The 23,437-nt window shown below is 37.5% G+C and overlaps 1 protein-coding gene across 4 annotated transcripts in view; it reads right to left on the bottom strand.

Moving 5' to 3' along the window:
• Positions 1 to 444: 444 nt before the first annotated feature.
• PRMT8 (protein arginine methyltransferase 8) overlaps positions 445 to 23,437 on the bottom strand; it is a 61,117-nt gene continuing 38,124 nt past the window's right edge. For 3 of the 4 annotated variants that reach the window (XM_065674789.1, XM_065674804.1, XM_065674814.1), the window contains 6 exons: positions 19,652 to 19,794; positions 19,175 to 19,262; positions 15,565 to 15,680; positions 9,345 to 9,495; positions 3,712 to 3,833; positions 445 to 1,886 (listed from right to left, as the gene is read on the bottom strand). In XM_065674789.1, coding sequence (XP_065530861.1) covers positions 1,803 to 1,886; positions 3,712 to 3,833; positions 9,345 to 9,495; positions 15,565 to 15,680; positions 19,175 to 19,262; positions 19,652 to 19,794 — 704 coding nt within the window. In that variant the 3' untranslated portion in view covers positions 445 to 1,802. The remainder of the gene's footprint in view (positions 1,887 to 3,711; positions 3,834 to 9,344; positions 9,496 to 15,564; positions 15,681 to 19,174; positions 19,263 to 19,651; positions 19,795 to 23,437) is intronic. The other variant, XM_065674796.1, reaches the window with a different exon arrangement.

Below are 23,437 nucleotides of genomic sequence, written 5' to 3'. Positions count from 1 at the left end.
TTATAGAAATGTAGGGGGCTGAGGAAAAATTCTTGTAGAATTCCATACCTGAAAGTCTTAGAATCACAGAAATGTTAGCAGAAACAGACTTCTGGAGGTTTTTCTGGTCCAAGCCATTATTGAATGAGTAGATGATGTAGCTATGAACTGATCCTTTGAAAACTGCAGCAATATTTGAAAGATAAAATTCTAGTTGTTTTGTGAGGAAAGTTGTTCATCCTCATTCCAGGAAAATGAAAGGAAACTGCTTTAAAACAACAGTGATCAAGTACACTGCAAGCAATATATTTACTGCTGAATTATAGTATAATTTTCTACATAGATATCCTATGATACAATCCCTAGACCATCATTAGAAAATGGAAACGCTGTGCAGTTTTTTGTGAAGGGAAAAACAACAGAAATAAGCGTCTAAAACTTAAAATTCAACAAATACTGGCAAAATACATCTTCAAGTATGCTTTATTTGCAGGTGCTTAAAAAGATTTTTAGGCAAAAAACTAGTCAATCTTATACAATACATGATGGAAAATGATTTGATGCCTAATGGCAGACCGATGGGTAGATAGGACCGATGATGCGGTTTTTCTTGAATTACATGTGATTAAATGGTCAACATTCATACAGTAAAAAGACTTGATACGTATGAAGAATTATAATCAGTTAATATTTTAACAATAAGAAGGAAATATTGTAAGAAGAAGAAGTGGTGTAAGGGGACAGGGAAGCTACAGACATCTTAGTAATATCAGAAGCCATTGACTTTTTTTTTTCATAGACATTAGCTTGTTCCTGCAAGTCACTGCACTCTTGAGAACAGTTTTTGCAATTTAAAACATACCTAAAACATCACCAAAAGAAAGCACTAATTCCTATTTTACTTTTTTTTTATTATTATTTTGTATTAAGAGTCTTGCAAAGAACTTAAGTATGGCATGGCCAAGAAACATGTATTAGCCACCATTTCAGAGACTCTGCATTCATCACATTTAAATACTAGGTGTCTGATTTCCGAAGATCTCATGCAAAATCCACCTATAAAAACTCACCACAGAATATTTTCAAGGATAAAAAGCTATTTTTTTTAAAGCTCTGATAGACATCCATTTGTGAAGGTGAATTTTAAAACTAATGGTCCACATTTTCCAGAGGACATTCAAAAAGATAGCTTTTGAACTTTCCATAAATGCCCAGCTCTTATCTACAATTTGCATGGAATATTTACCAAAGCTATAACTTTGGACAGTTAATGGACTGTATCACTGCCTAGAGTAGCGCCAGAGGCAACATCATTACCTTTCCATAACTGCATAATGAGAATTAAATAATCACAAAACAAATCCCTATTATGAAATATCTTTTTCTCATATACAATATATATATTAATTTATATTGAATATAAGTCCAGTAATAGTATCACAGTAATGTGCTGTAGTGGTCTTCCATAGTGAGAAAACTGCCCTAATCACCTTTAACATGCAAAGCTTGGAAGAACCAGAAATTCACAGTAAGTAGTACAATTTGTATATGCATCTTCTGTCGTCCTAAAGTTAACCAGAACAGTCAAGACTGTTGCTTATTTTCCTATATGTTTGATAAAAGCTACAGTTCTGTATACTGTACATTCACAGTGGGATCCCAGTCCCCTGTACTTTCTGCAAGAAGAATCAGGTTACCACTTTCCATCCAGGTAAACATTCTAGTACTTCGTGTAACGATCGTGTAAAAACTTGCTCCTAGCTTGAAGTTCAGCAGTTCAGAACTTGATAAAATTCTCCTTTTCATCTCTGAAAGGTTTCTTGCTAGCGCATTTTGTAGTCATTAGATACTGACATTTCACATAGCTGTCCTTTAAAATCCAAGTCTACTGTGAAATCCAGGTCACGCTGCAAAAAGATTTAAATGTAACACGAAGTAAGGCTGTAAGTTCAGTGTATGAATTCAATTACCATTGCTTGAGCTGCCCTTCAGATTCCAGATACACCTACTGTGGTTTCCAGCTTCTTTTGGTTTTAAATGTTGCTAACACTGGAAAAGCAGGCTATAGGATGTGTAATAGCATTCACCATACAACCATGTCTAGGGCATACTTGTACGTTTTTCTTAAGGCTGATTTAGTGTCCTGATAACAACTAGGAGGCTTCTGAAATGCTGTGCTTTCATATGTATTCTACAACAATTTTTTAAAGGGTATCCCCCATTGAGATACTCTTAATCTAGGGTAAACGGCTTTCACATTAGGAATTATTCCAGAATAGATCGAGTTAACTTCCCCTTATAGAGAAGCCCTCATTCATTCTTTACTTATAGTGACATGTTTTTTTTGCAAGAGGCACTACATAGCCCTACAAAACAAAGCTGTCTCTCTACAAGCTTTTGAAAGGCTTATGTTTCAGAAGAACAAAGCAATAACAAATCCTTTTGAACCAAGGTGGTCCCTCTGTCTTATGATAACAATCAAGAACACATTAATTTTAGCACCTACATCTGCATTCACGTGCTTACCGCTGTGCAAACAAATTATAAATATCCTTTTTAATTATTCCCTCAAAAGAAAGTTGATACCTTAAACCTGAAAGAAAATGTTCCAGTCCCCCAAGAACAACATAAAGGTGAGAAACAGACTATTTTCCTATACTTTCACAACAAGCGGTAGCTTCTGAAGAAAATGTGTTTGGTTTCATGCCGGGTTTATTTTGTTATTTATTTATTTCTTCCCTTGTATCAACACTACTATGAAAGCCATATCCAATCTGTATTTGGTACAAAAAAGTTAAAGCAGTGCGAAAAAGGAAGGCAATGAAATGTTAAGATTTGATGCAGTCAATCAATGCAATATTCAAATAATTGCAACAACTGCATAGACAGATTCTAACCAGGTTATTTTAATGGCTGTATGTTGTAATAGAAAATTAAGAGATTCTGCTCAAGGTTTTTTAGCAGAAAATGAGGCCACTGTTTCTCCAAGAAGTCATACTTCTCATGTCTTGCTCTTCTATACAGGCATGGGTTGTCTACCAGACCATGCCTCATAGTCTCCTTACAAGTTGCAAGAAGCACTGAATAACTGACATGGTGAGGGATTCAGTTCAGCCCATGGCAGAGAAATTTCGGAAGTTATCACTGGTCATGATACTAGGACATCCATCATGCTTTAGCTTTAGTCTTAAAACATCTGCATTTTCTGTGGAAAGCTGCAATTTTGAAATTACCATGTCACTTGATTAGGGAGTTCAAATATATTTGGTCAGTGAGTTCATAGAGATGTTCAGCTGAAATCTGTTACTTAATTTCCTAAAGGAGAGTTCTGGGGCACTGAGTGGAAAATAAGGCTACAGGTGCAGAATGGAAGTACTAACTCTTGATCATCCTGTGTTGGAAGAAGGGATCCTACTACTGATTTCAGTGGCAGTATTGAAGGGACCTTCCTACTTGTGCCATAAAATGTGAGTCAAGCTGACTGCAGAGGGCAGCAGACTTGGTCATGTTCTTCCTTCGCAGGCTAGCTTGTCTGCAGGCTGAGTTCTGCAACATCACCACTGCATTATCATTGTTGCCACCAGCTTTGCTGAAGTTGTGACTAGAGCTCTTACTAATAATATGAATTTAGAACCTTCAGAATGCTTATTGTTTTACTTATATGCATTTCATTTATGCTGATTACAGTTTGTGCCAGCAGAGTTGGAATTAGAACCGGTGATGCTTACTCACCACATTTTTTGCATTTGGTTTCATGGATATAGACCCATAGATTTCTTCTCCTCGTCTCACAGTTAAATAGTCCTCTAAGTAGAAGACAGTTTGCTTCCAGTGAGTATAGGGAGCATCAGGTGCTGAAAAATATGCATGGTTACTATTTACAGAAATTTTGCCTTTGTCTTAAAAATTAAATTGTGAGAAAAATGTTTAAAAAGCCTTTCTTATAGAATGCTTTAACTTAAATACTATATTAACAAACATGCTTTACAACAACACAATTCTATTGATTCTCAGTGGGTTATCTTCTGATTTTGACTGGAATATGTCAGATGCAAAGCACATGCAGCAAAAAGGATTCCACAAAGGGGGTTACTGGGAATGATAGACACTTTTTTGATGCTTTCCTTTACAGACTCAACTTGGGGAAATCTCTGCCACTAAGTGTTTTGAAAGGCAGAAGTCTAAATTGGCTCAAAAAACAATTACACAAAACCATGAAAGAAAGGTTCATCAAAACCTATTAATCACAATGACACAGATGAAAGCTTTGATCCCTGAAGAGCAGATTTTATCATTTCCAGCAGAACAGAGGTAAGAAAAGGGCACCTGCACTTTGACCTGTTTTTGGACTTTTAAAAGACATATGCTATGGACAATTTGCCAGAGATAGACACTGACCTCAATTAATTTCTAGTCTTGCATAGCAAAATCCCCTTGACAATATTCTGCTAGTTCAAGTTTCTATTTTACTCATTTGTTTTTATTTCTGATTTCAAAATTTTGAGCTGTGCCTAATAAACTTGTATTGGTTGCTTCCTTTTCCTAGCATTCTTGCTGTTAAGAGCATCTAGGAACCCAAGAGCGGTACAAATCCAGAGACTTTCTGACCTGGCAAAGAAGCCTCTGTTAAATTAAATTCTGTTTCATTTGCTCCCTCAATGGCTTTTTTGATGTAGGCATGGACCTGTCTTTTTGAACCATGCTAATAATGTCTTAGCATTGTTTAATAAAACAATGATCTCATTTAATTCTAACATAAATGTTTAAAAAACATTTTTGGCCTTAGAAATTGTGTGGGGAAATCACAAAGTTGTTTTTGTTTTTTTTTTTTTTTTTATTTTTTTAGCTGTCAGGACAGGGATTTTTTTACAGTGCTTTTTTTTCCAAAGTTCTAGAATCTGAAGACTGATACAGAACTTTGGTCAGAAACTGTGCTGGCAAACCGGTATCTTCCAGAGGAAAAGCATTTACCCGGTAATTTCTGGCTATGTGTCTAGACAGTTTAAATTTTTTAATTTTTTTTACTTGGTAAATGCAGAGCTCTTCTTCCAGGACTTCAGATCCAGAATGTGCTCCCCATTTGCACCTGCCTCTGTAAAATTTCTAACGCTTGTTAGATCAAGACTAAACTGAATTTATATTTTACATTGTAACTGCTGTCTTGTGTACACACATGCACAGGCGCACACGCCCTAATGCAGAGCTATCTTCCTTAGAAAAGCCGGACACATATGGAAATTTGCTCTCCATGAACAGTGTGAGTGTACTGCAGGCACTCCACACATTTCTTTTCTTCATAATTGAAAAATGAACTATCAGTGAAGTGGCACATGCTCATGTCCTACAAACGTAGATATTTTACTGGATTCAGTAAAGCTTTGCCAACAGCTCAGAATCCAAACCAGTCTTCTAGACAGTGGTGTCTATTCCTTCAGGTACAGAAGACCAAATGACATTTTTATGGAGTAACTTGTTCTGCACCCACCTTATGATGTGCGGAATAGAGGCCTCCTGTCTACACTCATGCTAACACAAGTCAGGATGACTGGCCAGATTTGCTGCAAAGGCATACTTCTGACTCATATTCAGTTTGCTGCTTACAAGAATCCAAGAGTCTTCTCCAACAAAGCTTGTTTCTATCCAGTCAGCCCAAGCAGTAGCATGGAATGGTTACGTCCCATCTGCAGAACTTTGCTTTTGGCTTTGCTGAACTTCATAAAGCTCTCAACAGCCCACACTGAACCTGTGTAGGTCTCTCTAAATATCATCCATTCTCTCCAGCCTATGCTTCTCCCAGCTCAGGACTACCAACAAATTTGCTGAGAGAGCACTTTATCCCATCATCCAGCTCATTAATAAAGATGTGGAATAACACTGACCTCACTACTGGTCACCTGTGAGTGCTACTTATAATTGGACGCTGTTTTGACTTTGCTAATTGACATTTTGAGACAATTTTTCACCCATGTTATTGTTCACTTAACCAGTCCATTTGTCACCAATATAGCTGTAAGGATGCTATGCAAGGTTGTACAAAAGGCCTTGCTAAATTCAAGGTATTACAACAGCCACTGATCTTGCCTAATCCACACAGCTAGCTGTCCAGAAGGGAATCAGGTTTGTAAGGTATAATTGGCTTTGGTAATTCCATACTAGCTGTTCTCAACTACTTGCTTGTCCCTCATACAGCTGGAAATAGTTTCCAGGCGGATTTGTGTCACAGTCTTCCGAGGGATTGAGGTGAGATGACTGGTCTGTAGTTCCATCGATCCTGCTTACTGCATGTCTTAAAGATAAGTGATAGCTGCCTTTTTCTGATTGTCAAGAACCTTCCCCATCACTATGACCTTTTAAAGATATTAAACATTGACCAGCACCCTCAGCATACTTGGATTCCCCTTTGGCTAGTTTGGAACACCCCTTTGGCTAGTTTGGGCCAGGTGTCCTGTCTCTGCTTCCTCCTGGCTTCCCATGTCCCTCCTAACTGGCACAGCATGAGACTGAAAAGTCCTTGATCTGAGTAAACATTACTTAGCAGTAACTGAAAACATCGGCTTGTTATCAGCACTGTTCTCAGACTAAAGTAGAAAACACAGCACTGCACTAGCTACTAAGAAGGAGAAAAATGACTGCTCCAGCTCAACCCAGGACAACAGCTCATGTACTATCAGTTTCATGGTATAAAAACCCTCTTCTTCAATTGCTGTTCACTTTATTTTAGATAGTTTTAATAGCAATTAACACTCCACATAAACAGTACTTGTCTTAGTGCAATTAGAGGGGCAGCACATACGACCCAGAGGAAACCATGACAAAGTTCTGCGCAAACAAGTCTCTACTAATTGCTTCCCCCAGGCTTCAGAGTGGTCCCTGGATCTGCTATAATTGATGATATGTCTGTAGCCTCATTTGTGTCAAAGAAGGCCAGAGCAAACTTCTGTTCTAGAGGAAGCTCTTGTTAACAACACACAACCAACTTGAGCATGGACTTCAAAATCCTAAGAATTTAGCTTTGCATGGACATCTGGCTAGCAGCTCTTCCTCACTTGCATCCAATGACATCCAACTTTTTTATTTGGTGGACCATACAGCCTGCGGGAGAATTTAGTTACTGAAGTAAGATGTTGAGAGAACTGGCAGTAGAGCAAACAAAAGCATTTAATAGGAGAAATGTAGCATTTGCCAAGAGAGAATTTGGAGACATAGGAAGCCTTTCCAAGCAAGCCTCCAAGGAGGCTGAGCCACCAGCAGCTAAGAGATACAGCTGCAGAAAGAATTATGAGAAAGGGAAGTTATCAAAGCTGAAAGGATTTGAGAACGGGAGTGTATGACTGAGCATTCAGCACCTTCGAAGTAGTAGCCTGCAGGAGCTACAGATAGAGAATCTAGGTTTTTAGGCACTGCAGATGAACCCCATTTATTTTTGATAGAGGTTCAGAAACATTGCAGATTGTGACTCCTTTCCCCTCTTTTTTATGACAGGTAGGCATAAAATATCTTGTACATATATTTCTAAGTTTAGAAGTGTCTGCAAAAACCTTTTTGTAAAAAAACGCTATTCTAAACTTGGTATCTGCCCTAGGCTTTTATCCAAATGTAGCCTCTTCTCCCTAATACTATTTAACGTCTCTCCTTCCTCAAGCTCTCAATTCCTATGTGCTAAGGAAAGCTAAGCCCACCTATGGTGGTCTTGCAGAACATTTTCTTTCTAAGTGCCTGAGTAAGCCTTCTTCATTCCATAGACCCAAGAGACAATAAAAGTCAAGGAAGTCCTTATCTAGACATCTTTTGCTATACTGATACTGGAGCAAGTCTATGTCTACTCTGCAGACAAGCAACTCCTTGCAATAATTTAATGGATTCTTTTCCCTGCTACTTTTGATGCCTGTTCACTGGGATGTCTAAGAGTCAAGCAAAGACTGGCTGGATTTGAGGGTCAAATTTGCTGGTGGGACACATTTGACTGGAAAATATTAATCAAATAGCCTAATCTATTCAAGGATGTTTCTTAAAACATGTATGTTCATAAGCACACATGGAACAGAAACATTTTCCATTATTCCTTTGCAAATGAAGCCAAATTCTCAGTGATACCAACGACCTTTCATGTAGCTCTGGAAATATAAGCAGACCTCCTTTACGAAGGTAGGTTTCAGTTAACATCACAACACAGTAACTACACGCTTTATTCAAAGTAATTTTTTACAGAAAACTGGAGGTTTGACTATATTACCTTTTAGAAAAGATTAATGTGCTACACTCTCCTGAAAAAAAAGCCTAAAAATAGCCTTCTGTGGAAAAAACAAATGCCTAAAACCTAAAGTGTTTTCCACCTTAGATAATTTTGTTTTGAACAAACTCTTACCACTTCGGGGTACCACTGCAGAGCCTCATAGAGTTTCATGTCTCCCTAGCTACACTTTGTTTAATAGCACATATTGATGCCTATCATGGTGTGAGAAATACTATAGTATAACCCTTGTATAGAATGACCAGGGAAACACATTTACTGAAAAACGTAAGAATACGAGAATCCAAATAACATCATCCATACGGTCACACTTCTAGAATCAAATATGAATGAGTATTTTAACCAAGTACTTTGAGATTTGAATCTTGTGTAAAGGGTTGAGAGCTCCTGCAAAGAGAATAAAAAAGGAGATTCTAATCATATTTATCTTACATCAAGTCCCGTTTACACCTGTTTGAGTTGTGCAGTGTTGCTAATTGCAACCAGCACCAACTGTAATGTGCCGTTCTTGTCATTAAAGCACCATCAGGTTTTTACATTTCTTGCGACACTGACTGTTTAATTTACTCTGGTAGATAATGCCTTACTGGAATGGAGTTATTTATTTAAATATCTGCTCATCAAGGTAAGTTAGAGTTCCACATTTGGGTTGTTGAAGCGAATTTACAAAAGCGGTATGTGTGTGGTTGTGTCTTCAAAAAAACCCAGAAAAATCCCAGGGATTTTGTTCTACACTCTGAGACAAGCAGGAGCTTTTGTTGAGTTTTGGATTTGGAGGAAACTGGGATGCAAAGCTGCTATTTCTTGCTGAGCCAACAATTCCCTATCTAATCTGAGAAACTTGACACAGGATTTAGATATAACAGGTGAGGGCATAAACTCCTGGGTAAATTCCTGCTGAGCTCTAAGCTTGGTAGCCATTGTGAAATACTGCCCCTTCAGAATGTCTACAAGCAGTTGTCCTTTTCCCGTCCTGCTCACCTCCCTCAAAGTGACAATAATTTTTACTGCTAAATTCAAATCTGGTGGTATAGCAAACCTTCCTGTATCTTCTGGCCAGTAGCACTGATACACTGATAGCAATAGAAATGAAATTAAAAGAAATACAGATTACCTGTAGAAAATCCCATCTTTTTGTGGCACTTCGTAAATTCGATATTAAAATAGGTGACCAAGGCATGAATGTAATCATTACGCTGAATTTGGAGGCAGAATGCAGAAGTAAATGCCAATTCTTCAGTCTTCACTGTATAAATATCAACTTCCTGTTTTGAGGAGAAAGAAAAAGACATTTATAGGCAGATGTCTGTGATGCTGAGGTCATGCCTTACATGATGTACTCAAGCATTTTATTTAATGATCAGCAACAAAGACAACTGGCAGCCCTTTAACACTGTAAGAAATTAATTGTACATTTGAATACATCAATTAATCAGCAAACAATCTGGTTATCCAAGTTGACAGAGAGTGATTATAAAGGTCACTCACAGAAGACTGTATGTCCTTGGGAATGGCAGGGAGGGACTGCAGGAGCTAGAGGAAATCAAGGTGAAGATGTGCTTTGACAAATACAGTCATGTTTCAAATTCTCTAGCAACAAAAGACAGGGGTCATAATATTACTGACCTCCAAGCATTACTTCAGACACACTGCAAAAATGGAGAGTATAGTCTAGAACATCCATTAGAAGGCTCTTTTAGGGCATAATAGAGGGCTTTCTTAGCAATTGCATTCTATAATCTAAGAGAAGTCTGCAAAAACACCAAAAAGATGCAGCCGTATTTCAGTTACTGAGGTCTTTGTACAGAACACATACCGTGTTTCTGAAACTTAGAATGATTTAAGCAAGCTATAGTTTGGGCCTGTCTGACTAGCAATATTGTTCAAGAATAACTTAATCACAATGAAAATTATTCTACTACATTGCAATGGCACCCTGAGTCATTAGTGTTTCTAAGTGACCCGTGCATATAAGTGGTCATTTAAAGCCTTAAAATGTGGTTTCTGTTTTGGTGTTTTGATTTTGTTCCCCCCACCCTCTTTTTTTTTTTTTTTTTCCTGGTGTTTTTTGTTTGCTTGCTTGCTTGCTTTGTTGTTTTGGGTTTGTTTGGGTGGTGGGGTTTCTTTTGGGGGGGGTGGGGGGGTGTTTTGCTTTGCTTTTTGTTTTCAGAGTTAGACAAAAAGAAAAAAGCATACTAGGAATAAGAATTTCTAAAGTCTCCTGGCAGACTTGTACAGCAGCCTGCAAAATTGGCTTTGACGAGCTGGCCTGGACTGGCGGGGGACAGCTGCAGATTTCTGTAATTTCTGGTGGCTTTTTAGTGGTATCACTGTGGGGAAAAATTGTGAATTAATGTCAGAGAATGAGGCACATAAAAGGGATCTAGCTCCCTCTCTCTGAGCTGCATTGGCTTTGCAGGGTAAAGTGGAATGAAAAGCAGTAGGAAATACTTTTATTAGAGAAGTTAGTCTCAGAAATACTGAATAGATGTGCTGGATAAAATGGTGGTCATTTTTTACAGTTACTTTTTTAAGGACTAAAACATGGGGTTTTTTTTAACTATGCAAGATATGAGACAAATGTGGGGTTTTTTTAATCAGCTAACTAATATAGTTTTGAAACTGTCATAGCCCTATTTTGGTGATCTCTGTGAACTGTACTCTGGCTACTATGCAGTCTTATTATTAAATGTCACTGCTTATTGAATGTTAATTACATCTGACTGCAAAGGGGACTAATGCTGTATCTGAATAATATAAGTGGAAAAGTAATGATTTACCAGATTTCACTCAGATTTCAAAAACTACAAAATGGGCATAGTTAAGCAGGGATCTAATAAAATACAGCTCTTAATTATACTAAAAATTAAAATGTGTTAAGTTGAGCAACATAAAAGTGTCAGAATTATCAGCTAAATAAGGAGATCCAGACTGCGGCTGACACTCTATAAACGACCACGAAACATCCCATGCTATATGTCCCTGTTGCAGCGAGACAGACAGAGGTCAAGTTTTTACATTCACTGCCTAAAGAAGGGTTCTTGAGCTGTTCTGTGGCACAAATTGCTTCAGGATTGAGCAAATTATGTATAGAAGATCATTTATAATCACAACGATGATGACAGTGAGGTTGAGATGTGGTGTTGCCAGCTGCTATGTATTTCTTGTTTGAATGGTATCACCCTAGCTGAAAGCAATGCAGCTAATCAGAGAAACAGCCTTGAATTAGGTTTGTTGATGGGGAAAATGCTGACTTGCTGCTGATCTGTTTCTTCATTCAAATCATAATTATGGTTGCTTTTAGAGTGCCAATGTATGTCCTTTTGGATCCCCTTCCCAGACATTCATCATACTCAGCTAAGATTGTGTGAGCATAGAGATAAATCAAAATCTCAGTGAACGTCTGGGTTTGGTGTTTGGGTTTTTTTGTTTTGTCTTGTTTGTTTGTTTGGATTTGGATTTGGGGCTGGGGTTTTCTCCCCCCTGCTCTCTCCCACTGCACCAGCTGTCTTGGTTTGAACAAAGGGAAATGGTCACTCCAACACAGGATGTGACAGTGAAGGCAGTGCAGGTAAAGGTGCTGAGCTGATGTAGAAGCTGGAGGACCAGTAGCACTGATATAAGCAGGCGTTGCCAGCATCAGGAACAGCATTGCTCTGAAGGCTGACAAGTAAAATTAATTGCTAGGGAAAGGAGAAAGGGATAAGCCCTCTTTTGTGACAAACGCTGAGAAAATTGCACACATGCATACAGATATGTGGGGAGCACTGAATGCAAGAGTCACCCCCACAAACCACATTCACAATCATTCAAATTTTCTTTTTTCTTTTTTTTTTTTTTTTTGAAGAGTGCAGAGAACTGACAGAATGTGGGCAGAAACATTATATTCTGGGTGTTTCAGGGGAGCAGTGAAAGGAAGAATGGAGTATCTAAGATTGACTAGATAGCATATGTTGTTTTTCTATTAGATGAAAGTAACAGGGATGCAAATGTATCTATGGCTCCAACTTAAATGATACCTTAGACTGCTGCCAGGGCCCATTTTCTGCCATCTTTTCCTGGTTGGAGAGAAGGAAATGCCTGAAAATTACTAGGGTGTTGTTTGGTTTTGTTTTTTTTGGGGGAGAGGTGATAAAGGTGAGGATGCTGTAAGAAAATACTGAGGAAAACTGTCGGAAAAGAAACAGTGACAGGGAAAGTCACTTAGAAAAGAAGTGAGATTTTCAAGTGGAGTAAAGAGTAGAGAACAAAAATGATTAAAAAAGTGAAGAGAGAGGGAAAATTAGTGGCATAAGTGCCTCTGGATTCACTTCAGGAGAAGCTGGGAGAAAGGAATGTGATTAGGGAGTTCACTGAAGTTGCAGTGGAGCAAGAGAAGAGTCTCATGAGGAGACTCCTGGGTGAAGATTACTGTGGGAGAAGAACATGGGACTCGTTGGAGCTCACAGACAAGCACCTCACGTGTGTGGCTGGATGTCTCTGAGCAACAGTACCATTCTGCATAAAACTCTGCAGGTCTTCTGAAATAAGGCTTCGTACATGTGAATCACAGTATTTCCAAAACAGTGGAAATTTCTCAAAGAGATGGGTATTTGAGCATATAAGTCTTTCTTTTAGTTTTTGCTATTACACAACAAGAATAAGCATAAAAGAAGGTTTCTTTTTTTTCCTTTGGTTTGTTTTGGTTTTGTTTGTTGTTCTTTCCCTGTATCTAGATAGGGGAGAATATTTAGGGAAGTCCAACACTATATTATAAACTGGATGTGGCACGTTCTTCATTCTTGTCTGGTTTTGTCAGTTTTGGCGACTCTCATTGCAGGTGTTTCCACAGGTATGTGAACAATTTGTTGTTATCATAGTCTCTGGTGCTAACACAAATCAAATTAACATTGAGAAAAAGTTCCCAGTCACCCCAAACCCATTTGTATTTCTCTAGTGTGCAGGGGGATCAGAGAAGAAAACAGCTAATTTACTAAGTTTGAAGCAAACTTTTCCGGCTTTTCAGGCAATGTTACTGAATGCAGTAGGCCCTCAGGACACTTGCATAATTTTCCTGAGATCAGTTATTGACTCTGGTGGTTTGAAGGTCAATACCCTTCCTGGCAATTGGAATCTAAACAGACGACTTCTACTTGCCAGAAAAATTCCTATGCCTCCAGGATATATTTAAGAGTTCATTCAAAGAGGAGTTGCTTCCACAACAGAGAGGATGCTGTATTCCCTGCAGTCACCGCTCCCCAGTGTAGCTGTGGCTAGAGTTTCTTGAAGGGTTAAAGAGTTGGGTTACATCCAACTCCTCAAGAGAACAAATGAGGATATTTTACTCAGGTCTCCAGCACTCTAGGTAAGTGTCAAGATTACACAGCATGCAGGGGTTGATAGCTTAGTTTACTGATTTTGTAGAATAATTCAGAGCATCTACTCTGGGAATTTAAATCAATGAAGAAGCACAGGGCTCTGGTCTGTTAGGAATGCATCTAGTGACTAGTCCATCACTGACTAATGTGCAGGGAACTCACACTCACCTGGCTTTGGGTTGAATACCCACCTAAAAAGTCCTTTAGTGAATATAAGCTGTACTATCTTGACATGCTACAATAAAACACTTGGATAATTAAACATGCTTGCTTTGTTTATTCTCAAATGTTCTTTTACGTTAGTATTACTCTCTGAATTCACAAATATTTTCAGGATCAAAGAAATGCACTTCATATAAATAAAGCCACGTGCGAAAGTAAATCATATTAAAAAAGGAATTGCAGCCTCAGTTTTTCTTGCTTCCATATTGCCAGCTTGAACAAAAGCCTTCTCCCTTCCTGCCTTTTGTCATCAATTTTTATTTCTTTTTTTAGTGATCAGTTTATGAGAATGGAGAGTGGTTTCTGCTTGTGTAGTTATTACCTGCTTTACTCTTAAGGTGCCATTACATGGTAAAGCACCATTCCATGTACAGATAAAAGATGTCAGGCCATGTAGAATTAAATTTAAAACCTGAATAGGAACAGTTTGAAGATGTTTTTCTGTCTTCTTAAACTCAATTACTTTCAAAGACCTTCTAAAGAAAACATTAGATTTGCACTTCATGTAAGGGTATGCAGCTTTTATAACTTTTTATTCTGAAGAAGCCAACCCATTTTGCCACCTGATAGCTCACTCTCCAGACATATTTTGTGAAGTCTAAATAGCTGTTTATTTTGTGTGCATTGCAATTTCAAATTGCTCTGGCTCAGGCTGTTTTCGGACACAACCATCTTGTGTTCCCCTCAGTGCAGATGGACTGTGTGTGCATACATACTCACATAGAGTTTTTACTTCTGTTCCTTTTTGCTGCTTTCAGTAAAGTTTCTGCAGATTAATGGTATGTCTTTCCTTTTGGCATATGGGAATACTTAATGCTGTATTTGTTACTGGCAAAAAGCGAAAGGGAAAAGTTAGAACTGAGTCTTTGGAATAAATGAGCACACTCTTGGATTCATAGACCTGATTGCTGTGAGATTATTCATGAGAGCAGTCCTCACACATAAGGCGCATTCCTACACATGGAAGGAATTCTAGATCTTTCAATATGTTCCTGCAAGCTATGAAATCTCTTGTGAAGAGATATGGATTCTTAATATGGTCTTGTGAAGGGGGAGTAGCGGCCATTCTGTCTTATTTGTAGAACAGGGTACAAACTAACCTTTGGCTGCAGATGTTGGGGCTGGGAGAGCACAGTAATATTCTGGATAGGGCTAAGAATTAGGAAGTTATACAAAAAATAAATTAGGTTTCGATTCTGATCTCATGCTCTGGAGTAAATTAGAGTTGTTTCTCAGAGCTGACCAATTCAGAAACTGATGCTTCAGTCTTTTTTACTGCAAACAGAATTAATACAGCCCTTCTCCTCAGCAACATTCCATCAGTACTTTCCAACCTCTATTTACAAGAAGGCAGGGCAATTAAAGTTCACATGTAAATCCACCATATCTCTATTTATCCAGTATTTGCACATGTATAATTTGTAAGAGTCTTAAGTTACAGTTAGCAGCAGCCAGATGAGTACACAGTCACAAGGAGTATCTTGCTTTTGGGTATTCCATAAGCAATCACGGTACCAACATTCATGTTTAGCTCAAGTGACAGTATTGGGCATGTGCAGTATACTAGTACTAATTTAAAACTGCACTATTATTTTCCTTCTTAGTGCAATATCACTCTATGATGATGGCTTCTGCAGCTAGTTAGAAGCATACAAAGATAGTAGTAAAAGCAGTAAAACAGAAGCAGCAGATCTCCAAAGAATCCTGCAGTTAGATGTAAACATTCATAATTAGGTATATTTGGAATTACCAAACCTTTATTAAACAGGCATTGGTCACCACTTGCTTTGGATCTACTATGTCCACCAAAGGCTCCTTCATGGCAACATCCCTAATACAGGTCATGTCAAAGCCGTACACATTCTCCCACCCTGTCAATGCAAATGAATGTGTCAAAGATTAGCAGTAATAATAAAAATATGTTTCTCAACGCATTTTTCATTTGAAAGAATTTCTACCACCCCCTAACTTTCAGCTCTTCTCTTTTGCTCTTTGCTTCCTGCCCTAGTTGTCTATGCTATCATTGCTATTTTACAGATAACACACTTATGACAAAATAAACCTTCAACAGACATCTTAATACACGTCTTGAAAATGTGGGCCTTCTTTTTGGTGTCTCCAAAACTCTGAGATTTTTTGATGATTTTCATGGTTTTAGACAATTGAGAGTGTTGTCCAAAATCATATAATATGTCATATTGAGACTGGGAATAGCTACTAAGGTTATTTTATCCTTTCCTATCCATTTTTGTTAATATTTCCCCCTTTTTTTTTATAGATTGCTATTCAATCAGCAGTTTGCATGCTCTTTTAATTATTTAAGTAGCCTTAGTTTCAGCAAGTGAATTACTGGCAGGAGTAGAATTACAGGTGCTTTTCAATATTTGGGGCAACCAAGATTCAATCTGCATGTATATCATAACAAAAAAATCAAAATGTGCACTTTCTAAAAGATACAAGAGCAATAATGATCTTATTTGAATTGTTCTTCTCATTGTTTTGATAAATGCTTCTTACCTTGGTTTGAAGTGTATTTATTTTTTGTTGAACAAAATGAAAATGTTGAAAAGCACACTGGCTTCGCTCTTAAGATTGGTCAACAAAATGAAAACAAAAACCTTCAAAAAATTGAAATCTTTGTCCTATGAAGCACATGATTCAGCGCTCCATGTGCAAGTCTAAACTGAATACCATGAGCTTTTAAAAAACTTTTGGAACACAAGTAAGGTAAATTGATAAACGGTAATAATGAGCATGTTTGAAACGTCTTGTTTCTTAAGAGCATAGCATTTGAGCTACTGCCATTCCCAGAGGACTATAATTGAAAATGTAATACGAGCAAAAGATCTCCATATTTATAAACTGGAACAAATCTGAACATGAATATGTTGATATGTTATCTCTTTATTGGGCTGCTTCTCGGTATTTCAGGGGAGCTGATGATCAAAACTTACATTTCAAGCATCACGAGCATGTGGGAACTTCAGTTTATATTTATAGAAGCCATACGTTTTTATGTGGTTGCTCAGAAAAGATCAAGTAGGAAACCCTGAAGGAACAATTTACCAACAGAGTTTTTGGGGCCTCCGTCACTTGATGTACCTCAGCTTATATAGGATGCTTTTGAAATGTATGCTACAATCCTCTGACAGACACCTGTCACAGGAGTTAAAATTATGTTTTATATTTTTCAGGCAATCAGAGTAGACTATAGCAGTACTCCGTGCCACTAATAAAGTTTGAGAAATCAGAAGTCAGACTTTTTTAGAAACCTGATATTGAATTCTTTCTTACTAAATATGACAGTTCTTGAGCACCCTTTACTATGCTGAGCCCTGAATCTCATATGAAGGCAAGACTCTATCCAACATAAGAAGGAAAAAAGAAAGATGAAGAACTGAAATCCAAGGAGACAGCATCAAGGATTTATAAGCTGAAAAGAGAGACAAAATGGTGATGCACATGGGTAGTGAGATGGAAACAAATGAAAAAGACACAGAACTATTAAAAGTGGGGGGGGGGGGGGAGAGAAATCAGAGGTGAAATCAGAAAATAAAGTGCCTTAAATGGAAAAACAGCTAGAGAAAATAAAAAGAATCTGAAACTTTTTTTTTTTTTTTAAGATGAAAAGGTGAGTTGAAAGCAGGTGTGCTTTCTGTGAGAAAAGGAAAAGGTTCTAGGCCTAGAAAGGAAAGTGTTCAAATGTAAAGTAAATAAGGCGTAAGGGAATTTCTTAGGCTGAAATAGCTTTGATTCCTCTAGAGAATGGATGCTTCACACATACTTTTGAATTTGTAAATTCAAAAGAAAAAGAGAAAAATCTAGGCTTGAGGAGTAGATATAATTGTCCGTGGCACCTACACAGACTTCTTGTCACTGCCCCACAGCACTGGGCTTGCTTTTGACCCAAAACGGCAGTTCTGACCCATTGGCAGTTCTGTGTATTGGCACTGAATTTGATTACCGAAACACCAAACTTTCTTTTCTGAGAGGATCTGAAAGGGAAGGAATAAGGAGTTAGGCATTTTCATTTACAGGTTGACTGAACCCATTAATTACACCCAAGGTTTTGCATATATCCGTAATTTATCAAAGTGCTTGGGAATTTTGTGATTTTTTTTTCTTCCCCTAATTGAAAATGCCATTCAGTGAAACTGGCCAGCTTTAAAAAATAAATAGAAAAAAAAAGAGAGCAAAATAAAAAAGAGGATGAAATAATGTAGAACTTATTTCATCAAAACTGTTTTGATCAAATAAATTCAAATTTAGGTGACTTGGGGGACAACCAGTTGAATGTGAATCATGAATATGACCTTGAGGTGATGAAAGTGAACCACATGCCAAGATATGAGAAGTGTCCAAGAAAACTGGGTTTGCTTAACCTTGGACAGCAAGGCTAATGGGGATTTAATTGCTATCCGTTGCTACAGCAACACAGATAAAGTCAGATTCTCTTCAGGTAACAAGAGACAAGGAAGGCAAGTTTCAGCAAGGAAAATTCTGACTGGATATTCCGAAGCGTTTACTCCTGAGGACAATTCAGCCTGTGAACAAAGGAATCCCCATCTCTTGACTGCATGCCAGGGCACTGAGTGCCCTCCTTTAACTGTGAAATCTGGCCTGCTTTGAGCAAGAGGCTGGACTGGCTGACCTGTAGAGGTCACTAACAGCACCAGTTATTGAATGAAAATTGAAAGAAAAAAATAAATTGAATGTAAAGTCCATTTGATGCATCTATGAAGTAATAAAAAGTTTAGAACTTTGGAACTTTTTTTTGTTTCACATCAAAGTAAAATGGAAATTTCTGATCCTCATTTTTAATTTTAAAATTATCACATGAAGTGTTTTAAAAGCCTAAAAAAAAATGTTGGGCTTTTTTTTCTTCTTCTTGACAAGCTTATTAGTTAGATATTTTTTCCAGTCTTATTTCTAACATTAACAATTCATTTGCATCTTATTAATTCCTCTTGCTCTTTAAAAACAAAACCTAGCACCTGGATAGCTAAAGAATATTATCAAATTTGATGGCAGTTATGTAAGGATGATATATTGATCAAACAACAAAACTAAATATACTAAAATACACATTGTAAAATAGAGGTAGAAGTATCAGTATAACTCTATGCAAGGTCTGCATCAGTTTATTCATGCCTTTGTGCACTTTACATTACTACAGGTTTCCTCAATTTCTCATCAAACTAGAGTTTTCTCAGTGTTTATGTTTCTATTGGAATTCTGGCCTGGTCAGGATGAGTTCTTGGCTTTTTTGAAACTTTACCAGCAAAGAGATTACAGAAGGCCAGAGTAAATCAAATATTTTAGGGAAATAAACATAGAAGAGTGTTACTTTTAGGCATTTACTCACAGTGAATTTTGAAGTCCTTGTACTGTCTGTCTTCAATTGCTACCACGTACAAAGCAGCTCGGTCTGGAAACATTAGCCCTCCAGGTTTCTGTTGATGAATTGTGGGGAAATGGATCTCGTAATCTATTCACCTGACAAAGACATTACATTTTGAACTGCACATACAAAAACCAGACAAGCACCCCTTGCATGCCTTTATTGTTTTCCTGCAGATTGTCACATCAGCTTTAACCTCAGCAACTCTTGCAGCCTGTAGCAATGTCATTAGATAGTGCCTATACAAGTTCCACCAGCACTTAATCAAAAGCAAAGCTCTTTCACAGAGATTCCCTTGTTAATCTTTTCATTAAAGCCTAAGAAATGGCACTTGGAGATGTAACTGTGTCTTGTTATGGTGCCAGAAGGAGAGGGAAGCCTTGTAGTCAGAAAATAGATTATGACTGCTCCAGCAGGGAGTATGACATGCAGACCACCTACCAGCCACTTGTCTCGTGCGAAGATGACTGTGTTTAACATTGACTCATAGAACAGACAGTAACCCATCCACTCGCTGATGATGATGTCTACTTTGTCCACAGGTAATTCAACTTCTTCCACTTTACCTTTAAATATTGTGATTACTGAAAAAAGAATCCAAACAAATATGTTTCACATAATAAAAAACCTGACTAAGTTCCTCATTGGTGAATGTCAGGCTGATCTTTTCAATATGATTCTGTCCTTCAATGCCTGCAGATAAGGGGTAACTCCATGTGACTCAATGGATCTTACACTATTTTAAAACTACTTGCGTTTTAGTATCAGTATAAAAGAAAAAAAACAAACCAAACCAAAAAATAACAACAAAAAAAAAAAATCCCAAAACCAAACCAACCCCAAACAAAACTGAAAACAAAACAAAACAACCAACCAAAAAAAAAAAACCAAACCAAAAAACAACCAACAAACAAAAAACCCAAAGCAAACAAAACCAAAACTCAAACAACAGGCATATATAAAAGCAACAGAAGAACAAGTCTTACCTGGATACCTGCCTGATCTCATTTTACATATCCTTTGGAATTTGGAAGATGTCTATATCATTGACAAAGTAATGCAAAGAATCCACCTAGAATCCTTTAAACATCCTTGCAGTGTTACACATACATGATCTCTTCACTGTGGTATTAGAGATTTATGGAAGTAGGATCCAATTCTCATCCACTTTTCAAACATATTATGCTAGCTTCACAATGAAGAAACTAAGGCTTATTTCTTCCATGAACTCTGGGGAGCTGACTTAACTGAGTAAGGTAGATCTAGCCTAACAATACACAAACAAGAAAGTGTCTACAAACACATTTCTGTCATGAAAAGTTGCTTTTCATTCCCTTCTGCTTCATGATAGAATCTTCTATAACATACTGGTATTCTCACTCTTGAGTCTTCTACATGGTTTGGACTTGCACAACTTTCCACAGCTATCTAAAGTGACTGCTGGAAAACATTGCTGTCAGGTATTTTGTCACCAAATTAGTTTCAAGGAAATTAAAAAGGTTGCTAGAATCTTGATGCAGTAAAATACCAGATCCTCAGGGACACTATAACACGGTGCTTTAAATTACTGGCAATACTAAATACCACATAGGAGACTGGGTATGCACTGCAAAAGCAAACCAACAAGCAGTAATACAACTGGTTGATACTAAACCAGTTATTTTGCTTAAAGAAAAAAATTAAATGCTGGTCCATATTTAGTTTAGTAGTAACAAATACTTTTGTTTTAGGATCACTACACAATTCACTAATCATTCTTGCATTTTAAACAAATGCTTCCTACTTACAAAAGTATTATAAGTAATTTGAACAGTTTGCAGCTTGTAAAGTCCCATGGTTCTGTATTCCTCCTTAACAAGGTCATGGATGCACTTGAAATTCAGAAATAAAATGAGTAGGGAATATTTTACATTTCATTAATAAGTAATAAGATTAAGATTATTAGATTACTCTTAATGTCAATTTTTAATTATAGCAATTTTTACTGATGAAAATTCTCAACATTCGGTTTGAGGAAGATGAAGGGACTTTCATTTAGCTAGAACTAGGTTAGCTATTTAAGAGTGTTAGTGTGGGTTGAGTGATTTTTAGAACTCAACCCAGCAAAAAAAGAGGTTTCAACCTTCTAACATTCACACAGTACTAGTATTATCCTAACCAGATGTGGCCACTTTATTTGCATAGCAAATTTTAATCCAAATCAGCCCCCTAAGAAGTTTGGAACATGCAGATTCAAACTGGTAACACAAAGTATTAACTGCTAAGAGCAATCTGAGTGGAAAAGAGCAGATTTCTCTTATCCTTCCCATTCTTTAAAGTCCTTCCTTTCACACTTAGTAGCTCAATAATTCATCTGCTGCTATACTAAAGACTCTTCACGTCTATAAGCTCCATCCATGAGATCTTTTTTCTCCCAAGAACTTTCACTACCACTAATTTTTTTTACTGAATTTTAGCACTGTTGACAGCTGCCAGAGTGACACACCTGCAGACTTTGAAGCCCTCTGTTTATACCTAGAACAGTCACAGTGTAAGCAGCAGCAGCAGCAGCAGCACAGGTTTCTTGCACCTCCCTTCATTTTGATGAAATATCTTCATCAGGCATCATGTGGGAACAGATAGTGCTGTCCCAGCTGTATTGTATCTGTTCTGAAAATAGTGGCTTTTCTTTTGGTATAGCCCCTTTTGCTGACTCTGAATTTCTCTAAACAATTAGGGGGGAAGAAAACAAAAAATTTCCATAAGCAACAAGATCGTTTGTCTCAGTACCTGGTTGCATTAAAATAAAAGTGAACGTAGATAAGTGTAAATGTTCATTCAGTTGTGTCATTTGTCTATATTGGAGACCAAACTGCAACTGGATAGACTGCTGAACCTTTCCAGGCAAGTTCTCTTTTTGCCAAAGGGAAGAGGTCTCTGCTTCTTCCTCCACAGTTTTTCCAAGGACTTGCTCCTTGGAGAAACATGAGGAAGAAGCAGAGGTGAACACCTTCCGCAACCTCTGGAGCATACTGTATCCTTCTTATTTATTCTGACAATGATCCCTTCACACACAATTCCTGTTGCTGGAAATACAAAAATGAATTGATTTGTAGTGTGCTGTTTGCATAGCTATTTCATGAAAGGCCACTCTGGGCTCTGCACTAAAGGTACAGGATAACCAAGTTGAGGTTGACATCTCGCTGTTTTTGTGCCCTATCCCTCCTATGGAGGAGAGTATTCTCTGGTCCTTTGCTTCCTTCTTTTCCTGAACCAAAAGTTGCATACACCGTCTGGCCTCTTACATCCCACGTCACTGCTGTTTCTTTCACACTACACACTTTAAAGCACATTCTCTACAATCAAGTCTCCTCCCAAACATCTCTGTGTTAGTCAGAAGCTGCAAGTGACAGCAATAAAAATTAGAACAGATCTAAACCATAACAAAAATTTATCCCTGTGCATGTGCTAGCATAGCACCAGCACAGACACAGGTAAATGTGGAGGCAAATTACACTCTAGTCAGCTATGACCAACACTGCTCTGCAGCAAAGGCAAGTCCTTCACAGAAACACTTTTAAACAAGAACTGTCTCACAGCTTCAGTTAAAAAAGAACTGATTTTTTTAGATTGAAGGTATGAAATGGAGCTTGTTAGAGGTTATTTTGGAGTATTTCTAAGTTTTTTTTTTTTAAATAAGGGCTTTCACATCTCTGCAAATGCCAACAGTTTTCAAGGAAAAACCAGAAGTTTTCTCTGATACCATTATTCTCAGAATTGAACATTTCAATTTATATGAGTGTGTTTATTTCAATATGCTTTTTCAAAAAGAATTTTTTTAAAGCTGGAAGTCAGAAGACTTCTTAGTGAAAAATGTGTATAGGTATGAAATACGTTTTGCTTTGAACCTTATTTCCATTTGAATGTGTGTCGATTCTATTTAAGAAATAAGGTGGAACTTAAATGGCAGAATTAGTTTGAAAAGTTCAGCTCTAATATGGGGCCTTCTGCCTGCTTTGCTGAACCAAACTGCCCACTGACAAGTCCTACTTGCTTCTGTAGTCTGTAAGCCTAGAAGTAAATGTAGAGGTAATTTCTCCTATGAGGACCTGTGGTAGTGCCCAGAATGAGGTGTTTAGTTTTGCATTTACTTCAGTAAATTATGCAAAATTACCATTTACATATAAACAACACAACATCAATTAAACAGAAAAAGCAAAACAGTTATCTTCTCTTTCTCCTGAAGAA

Source organism: Lathamus discolor, chromosome 1 (genome assembly GCF_037157495.1).
Source record: "Lathamus discolor isolate bLatDis1 chromosome 1, bLatDis1.hap1, whole genome shotgun sequence".
Classification (NCBI taxonomy): Eukaryota; Metazoa; Chordata; class Aves; order Psittaciformes; family Psittacidae; genus Lathamus; species Lathamus discolor.
Note: the sequence above shows the minus strand (reverse complement) of the source record. Positions and strands in the feature narration are given on the sequence as shown.